The sequence below is a fragment of the Catharus ustulatus genome, chromosome Z (genome assembly GCF_009819885.2).
Source record: "Catharus ustulatus isolate bCatUst1 chromosome Z, bCatUst1.pri.v2, whole genome shotgun sequence".
Classification (NCBI taxonomy): domain Eukaryota; kingdom Metazoa; phylum Chordata; class Aves; order Passeriformes; family Turdidae; genus Catharus; species Catharus ustulatus.
This window is the reverse complement of record NC_046262.2, coordinates 9,213,114-9,229,284: the sequence shown is the minus strand read 5'-3', so window position 1 is coordinate 9,229,284 and position 16,171 is coordinate 9,213,114. Positions and strand designations below refer to the sequence as shown.

The following is a 16,171-nucleotide window of genomic DNA, read 5'->3' as shown; positions in this document are numbered from 1 at the left end:
ATTGTTCGTATAAGGTGTCATTTATTCTGAAAAGTTACAGAGTTCCTTGAAGAGATGACTTAGTTTTTTGCTTAGTATTTTACACCAACAAAATAATCAGAAATGCTAGTAGGAAGATTAAAAACTGCCCATATACTCAAACAACACCTTTGTATCTGACTCACCATCTCTGTTAACTCCACCCTAAGTCTCTAAAGTGGTTCAGCCAAGCAAGCCTGTTGTTGAAAAGACAAAATGCCTTCCCAAGGCTGCTGCTGGTACAGATAATCCAGGCTAAATCCAGGGACTCTACACCCTAAGCAGGAACCAGCATTTCTCTAAAATGCTTAAAACAGTGGCACAGACTGACAGGTAGAACAAGCAACCTGACTGCAATACCAGGGCAGGGGGGACAGAACAAAGGTCAGAATATTCAGCCTCATACCCTATTCATCCAAGCCACACTTCAATGCAGGATATACTGGCAAACACACAACCCGAGCAGACACAAAGAGAGCAAGCAAAACAAAAAACCAAACCAACAAACACAAAATCAACCAAAACCAACAAACATGTGAAAGAGTAAAGAATTAAAACTTCCTTTAAAGGACATCAAGCACAATGCTGCCAAGTTCTTCTGCACCAGTGGAGCTGTCTGTGCCCCCAGGAGGTAGGTTTAGCCCAATGGCACCTTTTCAGAAAAAACACAATCACTGCAGCTTCACTGATCCCCAAGATACCAGTGGCACATTTAGGAAGGCTGTGGCAACCATTTCTGGAGCAGCCACACTGCACTGGCCATTACTCACTCTGCAGGCAGTCAGCATTGAGCAAGTCTTGGCACTTCTCGTGGCACTTGACCCCGCACTCCCCGCAGCGCATTCCCTGCCGTGCGATGCCCCACAGCAGCCCCTCACATTCGTAGCAGTAGGTAGGAGTTGTGGCTGTCCACACTTCAAAGTTGTGTGGGGTTGTACAAGAGATGGGGTAAATTAAGGCTTGCAAGGTCTTCTTGTAGACATGAGATTTCTGAAAGGCAAGAGCACATGTAAACCAAGATTCAGGAAGGTGACAAAGCCTGCTTGGGGTTACACAAGAGTTTTACAGAAAAAGGCATGACAGTAAAGCAGTGCAGTGCAATAAAGCTACACATCTGAGGTGGGAAAATGCATCAAATTTTTACATGGAGCGTCAGAGGACACCCACCTTCCAAAAATGTCTCCTCAGGCATTAAAAAAAATTGGAAGACAACAATTAATGTTTGTGGATAGGAAATATCTTGAATAAAGCAAGCTTATCACACTTTTCCTTATGGCAGATAGCACAGAAGGAAATGGTAAGATTACTGAGATCAAGAAGCGTTTGGACAACACCATCAAGGCAGATGATGTCTCTTGGGGTGTTCTGTGCAGGACCAGGAGTTGAACTCAGTGATCCTGATGGGTGCCTTTCCAACTCAAGTATATTCTGTGATTCTGTGTTTTTACATTTTTCAGGATTGTATCGATACATTAAATATTGTTTTTAAGTGTTTAGTTTCTTTAAACAAATGATACAGGAAGCTTTGCATCTATATTTCTAGACATCTGTGAAGCTGGCTCTGAATCTCTGAGAGCCAAATCCCTTTAATTTGCTTACTAAGAATTAACAAAAGTCAAGCAATCCTCCCACTTACCAGCTCTTCATCTTTGAGAGATGTTCTAGTAGCCATTGCCGAGGTAATTCCAGCTTTTCGGGACTGAACCAGTGACTAGGGAGGAAGAAAATTTGTTATTCACCACCAACATTTACAAGTGCAATGCCATTATATGCCCAGAGATGGGAGCAAGGGGACTGTCATGCCAGACACCAAACCAGCAATCCACTGCAATTAAGTTAGTTTCTTAAATGACTGCTCACATCTCAGAGGAGGCCAAATTGTTTCCACCTGTCCATAATCAGTCTCACTCTAGTAAATTTCTGTTTGTTTCTCTGAAAGAATTGCCAATGAAACCTGGGTTCCCATCTTCACTTTTACATTCTGGTATCAACAGTAGCCCTTCTAGTGTCTGAGGTCACTACAACAGACTCACTTTTCATTCATATCCAAAAGCAGATTATTTAATCAGCTTTACAAAATATAGAACACCCCAAAATGTGACAGTAAAGAGGTTGCAAGTAACAAGGATAAAATAAAGGGGAGTGAGTTGGGAGCAGAGGTTTGAATGTGATGGTGTATCACATTCATCAGCCATCACTGAACACAATGAACTGCATTTTCCCCTCGAAGAACTGCTTTTCACATCATTCCAACGCTGCTTTGCAGCTCCAGACAGCACAGGGCATTGTCTTTACAGCACCTCACAGTGGCACAAAAGGGATTTCTGCAGCCCTTGAGTGACATGAAAGCAGAGAAGGATATTTAAAGACAGCAGAATTTGCTTAGAAATCATCCAACTCTAGCAGTTTTGTACCATTTATGTTCTGCTTTATGCTGTTTGAAGAGAAACTGAAAAAGTTCATTCCAACAGTGATGGAGCAGGACAGAGTGCTGGATATGCATTCACTGCAATACTGCAGGTACAAAAAAAAAGCAAAAAGCAAAGAAGTAGAGAGGGAAATAACATAAAGTAAGGGGTTTTTTTCTGGTGAAAACTTGGTGGATAGTCTTCACCTCCACTTACCATGGCCTGTGAAGAGAGAGAATGAATGCATTCAAGGGAAGTAACACAAGTTAATGCCATTATTGCAAAGATTTAAGATACAAGCAGTTAGCTAGACACATACCAAGCTGCCCATGCATAAGCTGGCAGACAAAATTGTATGCATCTTTTCACATGAATTACAGGATATAGAAACTTTGGTCTTTCAGCTGTTACAGCATTTCTCTCAAGTATGAAATCTCTACGTGTACTGAATACAACCAGGAGAAAACCATTTGTCCTGCAGAAGCCTTATTTCACCATATCATACAAGCATATGAAAGTTGTCCTCATTACTCACTTGGTTCTCATGCTTCCCCAGTGCAGAAGTCTACTGGCAGTATTGCAAATAGCTTTTAAAATCCAAGCACATATGCTCGTTTATCTATCCTCTAAAATTCCAGCCTTCTGGTAAGCTGCCAAACCTCACATGGACACTTTAACTTTCCCTAAGGTATGTGATATTTAGCAAAACATTTCAAAATTATGCAGGCTGAAAAACAATCAAATATTTTGTGTAATATAGAAAGGATAAAGAACATGAAAAATACCCTGATTCTGTCAAATGAATTAAACTGTCTACAAAACCACAGCTCATTCTCACTGAAATTTTTCAAGCAGCATTCCTAAACCTTTAGTATAATAATTAATTTAACAAAACACTTGAGCTTCTTGATGTGACAATGAATGTGCCTATATGTCAAGAAAGTTAAGCCAGCTGGATAAATGCTGTGTGGCAGAAGAGAAACAAACAACTCTCTTACCAGATCACTGACAAGTGGAATTGGCTTTTTTTTGCGCAGATCAGGCATGCTATCGATGCCATAGAGACCACCTGCAGGCCTAGAAATTCAGGAGGAAGGAAAAAAATACCTAATTAGTTTGGGGTTGGGAGGGGTGAAGAGGGGGATGCTTTACTGGAAGAAGAAAAACAGCCAGAAGATTGTACTTACGAAAGTGTTAAGTTAATGCTAAAACAATTAAATGTTACAACAATGATGCAACGATTCAGACCTTCCTGCCTGGTGTTGGTGGTTAGGAGGGAGCACATCAAAGAGGATCAGCCCAGGGGCTGGATGCTGCTACCCATCTTCAGATTCTATTGTAGAACACACTTAATACTGGCCCTTAAGGTCCATATAATTATTAGGAAGAACCCAACATTGGAGGAGAAAATATATTATCTTTATTTCTATAAAAGCGACCATTCATGGTGCTCAGCATTTCAAGCCATGCAGACCTGTACACACAAGAGATGGCATTTACTGGCAGAAGTGGCAATGGAGCAAAAGGGTGATTCCCCCAGCAACAGTCATGGCCTGATGAAATAAAACACTCTAACCGACTTCCTTCCCTCTGGACGAGACCAGCCTGGGTAATTATACCTGGATCCTGCCACTTACTGGGTACTACCACATGGATGTAACCCTGTACTTGAAGGTGGCCTACTAATCCAGCTTACAGGCCCCCAGTAAATGCATACATCTCTAAGGACTTTAGATAGTGCTTTTTCCTAAAGCTGGAAACTGAGCACACATCTCTCTGCTGTGGCTTCCTCCCTCAAATGAACACCCAGCCCAGCAGGCAAAATCTGCAGCACTTCTCAATGTCTCTCGCACTCTCTGCATCTCCACTCTGCTCTCAGACCTTGCTAACATAAAGAATATCATTCCTGAGGTCTTCTTGATTACAGAGGCTGCAAAGGAACCCTCTGCCTTTCCATCTTTAGACATTTGTCTTCACTCCCTGCCACTCTAGCTTACATGTTCTGGTATTTGTGTGACAAACTGGCAATTTCAGCCTGGTTATTTTGTTGATTTGGTACAACATACCCAGTCAAAATGCTCTGCAGGAAAATTACAAGAAAAAGGAGTATGGGACAAACAATTTTTACAGTTATAAAAACTACATTTCAAAACAATCTAGGAAATCAAACTGCCACTACAAATTCGCACATGCCATGAAAATCATGAGGTTGATAAACGACAAGAGGCAACCTGCAGCCATTAGCGAGCAGGGCCTACTCAAGCCCCCTTAAATACAGCCCAAGGCAAAAAAAAGCCCCAAATAACAAAACATCCAGTGTGACCAAACCTATACTATAGCATGTGGATGGACAAGGATGCCACAACACAGCCTAGCATGAGGTTGTGACAAAGAGGAGAATAGTCCATTATTACAGAAATGTGACAGAACTGTAAGAGTAAAACTGACTTTTGTGATGGGGCGTAGGAGGGTGACGTGTCCGAGCCACGGCTGAGCTGACAGCTGCTGCTGGCTGAACAAGCCTGGTGGGGAGCTGAGCAGACATGTCTAACTGCAAGAGTTGTGTCAGCTCCACAGTTTTCCAGCAGTGCAATTTTCCAACACTGGAAATCCTCACCGCAAGGCCACACAGCATTTCTTACTAGCGGCCATAACCATTTCCAATAAAGAATTCCAGAAAAACTTTTTGGCTGAGCCATACTACAAAAATCCCTTCTGTCTTAGTATAGAAAAATCTCACCCACATCAAGAAGTACGAAATATGTTTATATTGCCACATTTGTCTGCTGCCTTTATGTTACAAAACCTTTCCAATACTGGTGATACTGTTTTGGGGTAAAATAGGTGTCATGGCAGACTACTCAGATGATGCAAAGAATCCCATGATTACTTAAACCACAACACATCTAATTGATAGATGAGCTTTGCATCAAGGATTGGTTTAAATCTCTCAAATTATGAAAGCATATATAAAATCGAAAGGGAGACTGTATAACCTGAAAAGATGCAATAAAATGATGACAAGTAAAATTCCAGAGTTAATGCTCCTGCTAACAGTTTTTTCCTACATTATTTCAATTTTTTTTTTCTAATTTAATTGAAAAGAAACTGTGATACTCTGACATTTCCCAGGAAAGAAGAAGAACATTAAAATTGCATGCTTTATAAATTCAAGATGAGCCTATATAAATTATTGTGCTTGAGAAACATGTCTAGTTACAACTTGGTTTGTTGCAAAACGTTTTTGATAGATTGAGGTTTATGAGAGAACCAGTGGTAAGCCAGAATGACAAATGTATTCGAAAGGTGCTTGTAATTGTCACTGAAGAGAGGTGTCCTAGTAGTTACACAGTTACACACCCAGATGACCTGCTTTTAGCTTATTAATATTAATTTTAAAAATTCAACAATCCCTGATTTTCAAAAGTGTTGTATTTTCAGCTACTTCAGTCCCTTTATTCAAGCACAACTGCTACCTCACTTAATGAAATCAGTGTTTGTACAGACAGAAGAATTGACAGTGCCTCAAATATGCAGTGTAGCTTTATATGTAACAGGATAACTCTCCTCTGCAGCAGATGTAACATTTATAGCATTATTATGGAGAGCTGTATTAAGGAGTGAATAGCATTTCTGTATGAGAAGATAATTTGCACTAATAAAGAGAAGATACAGGTATGAGATACTACACCCAGAGACTGATCCATAATACCAATTGTACCTTTTTTTTAGAAGTGTTATCTCCAAAGCCAGTGATAACAGACAGGGAGCTCCTGTTGCATTATACTATAAATGAAAATTGCTTGAAGCATGTATTCATCTTTTAATACAAGTTGTATCACACAGAGGCTTCCACTAAATCTAGACAATCTAAGTAAGGTAAGGTGGTTTGCAATGACAGAGAATGACTATATTCTTCAAAGGACACCACAACTCTAATCTTTCCATTGAAAAAACAACATAAATGCTTTAATACACTTTGAGTCTAATAAGCCAAAATGTGGTGAAGGGTGGAATTAAAGGTTTACAATCCACAATCCCTTCCCTGGGAATCCCTTGCATGGGATGAGTGAGTATGACAAACTTTTGCCAAAACTACATTAGCCAGACTGTTTAGCTGCATCTTGCATAGAAAAGAAAAAAATTACAGACTAGAGTAAGCAGTGCCTTGAATTCACAACACACGTTTAAGTAATTCAGGACTTGCACGTGTATCCACCTTTCAGGCTAGGAAATAATTTGGTGTGCATGAACCAATAAACCGAGTACATTGTCTCCTTGCTAAAGCAGGAGAAAATGCTGTTTACAGTTACAATAAATCACTGCCTCCTGCTCCTGCAAATTGCCAGTTCTTCAGCAGCCCCCTCACTAAGTCCCAGGTTCCTTGGGAAAAGCAGGGGGTTGCTAGGCAGCTCCAGGCATCCACAGGTGACGCTTCATGGGAATATCAACACCACAGAACAATGACTCCAAACGCAGGAAGCCATATAACGAAGCCTCCAATTTAACTTCATGCTTTACTAGGGAAGCTTCCTTCAGTAGTATGAGAATTAAGCGTGTAGCAAACCAACATCTGGCTGAGATTTCAGGGTAAATCTTGCTGCTGTTGACTGACAGCTCCTAATGGGTGCCCCACCGCCAAACCGAATTGCCCTGCTCATGTACCAGGCACATAACCTGTAAAATGTGTCACTGTCTTTTCCCTGCCAGAGGATCCCAGGGAAGCTGCTACGCTGGCACCTATTACCACAGAGTGTCGTGCTGAAATTACAATCAGAGTTTGTCTGCTTCATTTGCTGCAAGTAGTGTTCTGTGGAGAGAACACACAACCTGCTCACTCTCATCTGTGCAAAACAAGCATGATGAGAAATGCTTCAAAAACACAAATTGCAATCATTTCTAGAGTTAGTGCAGTTTTATCTTCTACAAGGAATTGTTGCAAATACAGAAGAGTTCTCCAAACCTATCTTCTTCTTTTAAGAGCAAAAAATACAGCACTCTTTCAGAGCTACTTTTCCCCCCTCTCTGCTGCCACCAATGACTGATCCAGGAGAAAGGATTTCATCCAGAACACTCTAAGGTGCTCAATAGCAATTATTTAATACTGCTGCCATAAGCACTCACCACCAAAAAGTTATAGATCATATATTGTAACTACAGTCTTGCTCTTAACCACAGGTTGGGAAGAACTGCACATCCCACCTCCAGCTGCTTAAGAAGAGACTGAAATACAGCAGCAGCCTGGCCGTCAGTGAGGTCTGGCCATTTGATTATTTCATCAAAAACATTATAAATACTATTTTTACTTAGATGAACTGCAGACCTCTAAAGTGCACTCTAATTATAAATATAGGGATAAAACTGTCTCAAAATACCACTTACCCTCCTTTGAGCCAGGGTGGTTTTGATGGATCAGCCTCATCTTGGCCCTGAAGTGGGAGAAGAATAAAAAAAACCCATGAAATTAGTTTCCAGCAACACCAGAAAAAGTGTCTGTATTGTGTTCTGCAGAAAGGGTAACAGACCACACTGCATGCAGGGAAATGCATACAGAAACTCGTTCAAGCACCTCCAGTGACCAAGATGCCAGGCTAAGTCATACAGACACAGACAGACTATGTAATTTCATTGAACAGTGAAGGACTGCAATCTGAAGAGCCTGTTCAGTGCAACTCCTCATTCAAAAGGCAATCTTGAAGACAAACTTTTTATTTTTTTCCAACTCCAGTTATTGAAGAGGTTCTGTTACTACAGGTCACCACTTAACATGAATGTGGTCATAATGTAGATGTTATAAATTAAAAGCCCTTGTATGAAATGCACAAATGACAGACTGACATGCACCTCTGTACAAACACTTGTGAGCTTTGCTCATGCCCAAATGCAAAGAGTCTTTAGTCTCCTAAGCAGAGAGGTCCCATTACAGCTTCACTCATTTATTAAAAAGTATTTGATTTCTAACATGCATGAAACAAGGGCCACCACCTGCAGGCCAACTGGGATCCCACAGTGTGACAGAGAACACCACAGACTGCAAATGTGGGATTCATATTTATTAATTCAAACCATGTTCTTATGTTCACATTTAGACTACATTTATAGAGAGATGTTCTGTTGCTCTGCATATCATGAGTGGACTAATTAGAAGTGGTAAGTATTTGAACACTTGCAATGTACCTGGAAGAAACAACAGGTTCTGGATAAGAAGAAAATGGTTATGTGTAACTGGAAACCTCTTTGTTTCAGCTCACAGGTCATATGTTCTCCTGCACTCCCTGAAAGAAATGCTGCTTTCACACAGGACTAAGGAGGTCACGGATGCTAACAGCTAAAACTCCAACCTCAGATAATCACATTACCCAAGAGAAAAAAAAGGAGGCTGCAAACTTGCACACAGTGAAAAAGAAAGTATTTCCAGCCATGGAACTCGCAACCTGAGAGTCAACAAAGTAAAGGAGACTGAATCAGGAAATAAGATCCAACTTTGTGCAAGATAAAAGAACACAGCCCCAGATGAAAGTTCTTTTGTCTTTTCTTTTTCCTAACCTGTGCAGAGAAAGATTCCCAAGAAGAGCAGAAATAACCAAAGGAGTTCTCTTTGAGGTATCAGCTTGAACAGAAGAAAATGTCCAAACTCCGTAATTTTGAGTCCTACAAATTAGGGAACTTGCAGATTTAAAGACTACATATTAGTAATGTTTATAATTTTATATTTAAACAGACTGAACAGTATGATGTTATCCATAATGGAACGCACAGGATCAGACAGGCCAGCAGAGCAGGAAGGGGCCCAGACCCACAGTCCAATACCATGCACGTTTCCCCACAGCTGCAGCAGCACATCACATTCCAACAAGGCTTGCTAGCAAAACCCCTCAGCCTGAAATCTGTATTGTTTGCAGAGGGACCTGAACCAATTGCTGGTCAAGAGAGATTTCATAAAGAAAATACAACCAGATCCTTCTGAGCACACATCTCTAACCTTTGCACCTGAACAAGTGTTTAGAGCTGTGTTTAGAAAGCAACACCAAAATGGACAAAGGTTTCATAGTGGACTGAGCCTGACACCAATGGCTCAGCTGTGCTGAATGACAGAGAATGACAAACACAAACTTGGCAGAAGGAGTCAATAATAACAAAGTTTTCAATCATTTTACATGAGAATAAAATATAAGTGGTTAATATTTGAGACATTAAAAGACCACAAACAGCGTGTTCACTGCAGACTGGAGAGCATCAAGAATCTGGGAAAGAGGAAGAAGGAAAGATATAGGCAAAGCTGTTACCTAGATAAGCAATCTCCTACAGGCAATAGGGTCAACAGAGAACAGCCAGGAATGTGGATGTGGGGAGGGCAGGAACTATGATCAGGAAACAAACCTACATCATGTCCCAGATTTGTGATATGCTAAGTAAAATTTGCCAGGCGTTCCAGATAATTAAAATAAATGAGCAAAAATATAATTTATTTTTACCAAGCCTTTCAGACATGCAAATAGAAACAAAAGGCAGAGCTTCTTTGAGGTCAAGATTGAAAATCATCTGGGCATAACAGCACAAAACAAAAGAAAGAGCTTTCAGTAAGTGGCAATATTGATGCAGGGCCAAAGCAGGCGATGGCTGTGTGAAAGCAGGAGTTATCACCTGCTGAAAGCAAAGTAAAGAGCTAATTTGCTCCAGGCAGCCTTCTCCCTGAGAAAATGCCAAGAGAACCAGCACCTGACATCCATCAAATGAGGGCTGATGCCTTGAGACTGTAGAAGAGCCAATGCAGTACCCACAGTTAAAGTATGTGTGTGGAGGAGGGAAATGTGATCCAGATTAGTGTAGGACCATTACTGGCTTCAAAAGCTTGAAAAGGTTCTGAGCAAACACGAAGGAAATAATTAAGTTGGAGGCTATTGAAAAACAGGAATAAATATAACAGAGGCACAACCAATTCTGCAAACATTCTGGTTTTGTTTCACAAAGCAACCATTTTTCTCTAACCATAAACTGAATGATGAACTGAATCTTAATTTCAAAAAAACCCTTTTGATGCAGTGCCATGTGACGTTAATAAAGGCCGGATAAGCTGAGGAGGAGGAAGGAGCTTTCAGGTGGATAAACAAGTAACTGTAACTGAGCCAGCCATGGACAACGCAATAAGGAAGCTAGTGGGAGTAAGTAGGATCTGCTGATAAAATCTGGAAATGACAAAGCCGAAAATTATTGACACTGAACTCACAGGTCCAGTAGAAAGAACTGACAGCAGTAAATACTGAAACAATGGAGGATTAAATATAGAAAAAATGGTAAGGTAAAAGCCCCAAAGGCTGCCATGAATTTGACTGCATACGAGGTGTTCCTCAGTGGAGAAAAACATGAAACAATGGATTTGAGCTCTAGTCATCATACTGACCATATACCTCTATGATTCAGCCAGGTAGGAAGAGAACATAATCCATAGAGTATGTCCAATAAAATGTCTCCACAGAAGTAAAGACATAAATACCTTTGTACTATGCTGGCAAGATTCCTTCAGAAAAGCATATAAAATATTTTTATTCTGCATCAAAGTGAAAAAAAAAAAAGAAACCCCAAAGGAAAATGGCAAAAGCAGCTGGAGGATGCAAACACAATCCTATAAGGAGAAGAACAAAACATCTTGCTTACTCTGGCTAAAAGAACCTTTTCCTGTGTTTGTTCAGCAGGCAGGTGAATGGGAGAAGAACTGCAGCTAAACAGAGGATGAAAACTCAAAGGTGTCTCCCAACAGCTCTGTAGAAGCCTTTCAAAAGGAGAAGCAGATACCACACCATAGCAGCTCTAGAGAATGAAATTGGGAGATTTATATAAAAGGAAATGGGATAATATCACAGAGTGGCAGTCACTATGAAGTCCTCTGCAGTCCCTCCTTGTACTGACACATGTAGTGGAAGAAACAGAGGCTGTATTGGCTACATATACTGGCAAGGGGGTTTATGACATCTCCAGCAGTGTCAGCTAAACAAAGGAATCCACAGTTTGCACCGCACTTAGGAGTAAGAACTCTTCACATATTCCTCCTCATTTAAAGAAAGTAAACACCAATATTGTCCATCCAGATGTATTTGCCGCAGGCAGGGAGTTTCCAACTCTCCAGAGGCAGCACTTGTGCCAGGACACAGCCTTGTCCTACAGCCCTGGGACTTGCCACCAGACATGCATCTCTTCAAGTTCAGCCCAAGGCAGCAGCCTGAGCTGGTCAGAGCCTGGGCAAGCAGCAGAAACAACAAGCAGGTGAGAAGAGCATAGCAACAACTGTGAGAGTTTTTAGCACTGTCCTTCCCAAGGACAAATGGGAAGGCAAAGGGAAAGCAGACACATTTAACACCCTATCATCCATGCACACGCTGCATGTCACAGAAAGTGTTTTGCTGGCTTATGGCCTTCTCTGCACAGCTCTGTCATTTGATCTTTCCTTAAAAGCAGCCACTCAGACTGAATCTGAGTTTATTTTTTTTTTTTTAATTGCCAGTAAGCACATACGGGAACACTGAAACAATGGAGAAACAAACATGTAAACAAAACAGGCCATCACATCCTTATTTGATTTTTTTTTTAATGTCTGGTGCCAGTGGATGACATTTTTATACCTACTGTCCAACAAATACTCTCAAATGGGGAAGTGCTTGTCACCCCTAGTACTGCAGCATATTCACTCACAGTAAAGCATATCATAACCAGCTGCTGAAAGGTCTTCTCCAAGTCATTAAAGTTTCTTATCAAGCAAAAACCAGTTAGAAAAACTATGTCAGTGACAGAGTGGCATAAATTTAAGGCCCTGGATTAAACAAGGCAACAGACATAGTCACTTAAGGCAAAGTATTCAGTCATAGGGAAAGCAGTGTTTGGTGAGGCCTAAAAAGGGAAACAACAGGAGTTTTGCTTACTCAGAAAAAGCAGCAGCTGGGCGCAAAAGTAACTTGAGAAGTCATTTAACAAAGACACAATTTTAAAATTTTGCAAATTCTCTCATACAAAAGAAGACGCTTTAATAGACAGAACAAATAAATATGCACTTCTGTAGAAGCAAAAGTCCATAAAACAGACAAGGGGCAAAAAAAGAAATAAAGTAAGAAATCACAAAATCTGGATCAGCACAAGGGAAAGGAAGAACATCCACAGATCTGTTAGCCCTCCATATAAATCTAGCTCTCCACATAAAAGGCTTCCTAAGAATGCAATTTTCCATCACATTTAAGTACTGTATCTAGCACATTATCCTCTTAAAATGTAAAACAGATGTAAAACATGTAAAGCTGCTTTATGCTGCTTTATTTAAACAGATAAAAAAATCAATAATGACTTCTTATTTGTTTTGAAAATCATCCTAACTTGTTTTCAAATACCATGTTTTATTATTAAACCTCAAAACCCTCAGTTAGATATAGGTTAATCTGAATCAGGCTAAAACAAGGAGCAACTGTTTCACTGACTAAATTAAACTTCTGGTCATGCCTAATTAGAGCATTTCTTCAGTGGCATTAACAGAGTCAGACTGAACTAAATCTTCCCAATTAAACAAGTCAGTCTTGTGGTTCAATGTCTTCATTCACTCAAGCATGTTGTATTTTACGTGGAATCCAAAGCTTCAACAAGTCAAGGGATTATTTTAAATTCATTCTGTATTCTGCAACAGCATCTATTTAATTAAGGGCTGAAGAGCCCCAAAGGAAGCTCCTTCCAACTGATGTATCATCCAGTACCACCCTTCCAGCTGCCAGATGAACAGTTTAAAGCAGGTTACAGTGGTTTTGTACCAAAGCCAAAAGGGGACAGAATTTAACATCAATATTTGACACCAGGTATCTCTGCATTCCTGAAAAAGCATTAATTGACAGATATTTACAAGTAATAAAGAAACAAAACTTCTGATACATGAGTCAATAAAGCTTAGGAACGCAAATTCATCAGACTCAAGGGACAACATCTGCATGGAAGGCCAAAATCCATGCAAGGTTCAGCTTCTCCCAGACGCCAGTTTTGCCTCATTTATACAGCTACGGGAGAGAGGGAAGCACAGCAGGCACTGAATACACATAGCACAGAGTCATGAAAATAAAACAGCTGAGAATCCAAAAGCCAGTAATTTCTCTACATGAGATACAGTTGCTAACACAATTGTTGACAAAGCACACAGCAGTCTACAAAACAATTCTGCAGATCCTCCTGGGAGGAAAGAGCTACCTGTTGCCCACAGGATAATGGGCAGAGAGGTAGCCAGTCCATGACCAGAAATACAGTAACTGTATGTATTAAGGAAAAAGTTCTGCCCTTCTCATGGGGCACAGGGCCCTGCTCAAAGCAAAGTGACCACCTAAAAAGGCATGGGACCTGCAGCAGACATCTTTCAGCACCCAGGTTTGAATAAGCTCACTACTACAGCCCACAAGTGTATTTTTAGACTTCAAATGCATGAAAGTGGACGAGCCAGAGAAAGATGAAATGAAATAATGTAACTGAAGAAAAATTAGGAAATACTAAGTTTAAACAAGATTCATAAAGAGGAAGACTGGAAAAGCAAGATGAACAACTTGTCCTCTGCTAATGCGGCGCCTGTGCACATCACACACACCCCACAGAGCACCCAAGAGAGGAGATCACTCCAAGCATTCATGTTTTCCTCTTTGTACAAGGTCATAGGCACTGAACAGACTCTTAACTCACACACAGCATTAACAATGACTCAGACAACCACGACATGCTAAACAATCCCAGTGCCTCAGCAGCAGCAAGTGGCTACAGGAAGACAGGACATGCACACGCAGGGGTTTCAGAAAGAGATGCTGGTTACAAGGGACAACATGTACAACCTGGAGCTCTCCTCTACCTCCTTCTGAAAGAAAGGAAGGGAAAAAAAAAAAAAAGAAGAAGGAGAGGAACAAAAGTTAGTAGACCGGATTTCTGCCATGAGTTCTGTAAAATGGTTTTTACAGAAATTGGGGTAAAGGTTTGCCACAAGTTTATAACACGTTTGTGCAGCAGAGTTTTCCCGTGTGCTTCCTGGGACATGCACCTAGACAATTAATCTCTAACAGACAACTTCAAGTTAAACTTGTCAAATTTCATCCATAACTGCACATGAATTAAAACATATGCTTTTGAGAGCTCTTTTTAGAGTTATTGTTCCTGTTTCATTAACTGAAGAATTTTAAGTAAACTTAACACAGAATTGGAGCTGTTGTTTATCATACAGGAAAAAACCCTGTATTTATATAAGGAGAAACAAATTTGTTCCCCTCTCCCCCAGACTGCATTCACTGCCTGCATCCCTGCATCTGAAACATCCCTCCTGCTCCCCTCCTCACTCCCTGTACATTTTGCCCAGTATGAGGAAACTGGCAGCTCCCACGGAACACATTTTGCTTTTGCAAATATCATAATGCAGAGAGATATTTTCTGGGTTTATACATCTAGGCAATTTTCCTCTGAGAAAAAAAAAAAAAATCAGAAACCTCCTACACTAAATCTCATGTTTATGGATAGGCAATTTCAAGGCTAGTAAAGTTACATGAGAGTCATACTCAAAACTTCCGGTACAGACATGATATTTTTTAAGTCTTCCAATCAGATAATTCTCTATCTGCACAGAAGAATCCTATTACTCATTTGTGTATGAAAGATGGAGGGGAAGGAATATCTTCATGGCAACAGGAGACACTCAAATTGGTATAAATGCAAAAATAGTTTTTCAAGTTACTGTCTATATGGGTGTAATTACAGACATGCAATCAACTAAGACAGGAAAATAGAGAAGCTATTTTAACTCAATCGCTAAGGAGAAGTCAAATTACTTTAGCAAACGAAGTGCTGGATTGTAGCTAAAATAAAATTCCCATTTTCCACCTTAAGACACGCCTGCATGGGATGCTCATTAGGGAAGAAAGCCTCTGGACCACCCAGCAGGCTTTCCCTTTGGAGCTAATGGAGGAGAAATCACAAGCAGCAGGATGGTTCAACCACCAGCGTGGCACAAGTGCTGTGTTTTGGCAGCCTGCCCTGCACAGACCAGCTGACCTGGAGCAACTGAGGAAACTTGGAGTCCCTTCCAGACCCAGATGGGAACATGTTTTGTTGGGCATGGACTCTTCTGACTGTCCTCCACTGAAGTTATTTTCTATACCTTATTCCTGCCTTTTCAATTAAGTAAAATCTTCTCACCTAGACAGACACAATTCCACATCAAGTCCTTTAGTTTTGTCCCTTTTACACAGTCACCCCAAGCCCTTCCAACCCAAGCCAAATCTCTCCTGACTTGGTCCCTGGGGTGGTGTCAGTGTGTCTCAGGCAGATCCAGGCATCCCTCATTCCTGGGTTTTTAATTCCCTTGCGTTTGAACTCTACTCCTTTCCTGGCCTCTCCTGTGGAATCCTGAAGTGCAGAAGATGTGACAGACCTGGACTCACGTCCCCCCTCAGGTCTCCTGTGGCTCTCAGTCACTTTGTGCAGGGAAGCCCTGCTTGTAGCCCCCAGCTGGAAAACACTGAGGACAGATGGAGTCTCTGGCAATGCAACAGCTCAACAGTAGCAAGCTACCAGTGAGCATATGCAAGCTAAACATTTTTCAAAAGCGTATTCACTCCGCTCATTTGAGGCTGATTTTCCACAGAAAATTCCTTGACACAGGCTAGCACTGCCAAATTTTAAGACCTCAGGGCACTAGAGCTTCTCAAATATAGGTCAAACTTATTTTTATACAAACAAAAGCAATAAATCTTGCA

The 16,171-nt window shown here is 40.8% G+C and overlaps 1 protein-coding gene across 15 annotated transcripts in view; it reads right to left on the bottom strand.

Annotated features, from left to right (window-relative positions):
* Positions 1-16,171, bottom strand: part of UNC13B (unc-13 homolog B) — a 205,960-nt gene that overhangs the window by 76,968 nt on the left and 112,821 nt on the right. For 4 of the 15 annotated variants that reach the window (XM_033085065.2, XM_033085066.2, XM_042780183.1 and 1 more), the window contains 6 exons: positions 14,264-14,286; positions 7,809-7,855; positions 3,425-3,503; positions 2,643-2,648; positions 1,655-1,729; positions 789-1,008 (listed from right to left, as the gene is read on the bottom strand). In XM_033085065.2, the coding sequence (XP_032940956.1) occupies positions 789-1,008; positions 1,655-1,729; positions 2,643-2,648; positions 3,425-3,503; positions 7,809-7,855; positions 14,264-14,286 (450 nt within the window). The remainder of the gene's footprint in view (positions 1-788; positions 1,009-1,654; positions 1,730-2,642; positions 2,649-3,424; positions 3,504-7,808; positions 7,856-14,263; positions 14,287-16,171) is intronic. The other 11 variants (XM_033085072.1, XM_033085076.1, XM_033085074.1 and 8 more) reach the window with 4 other exon arrangements.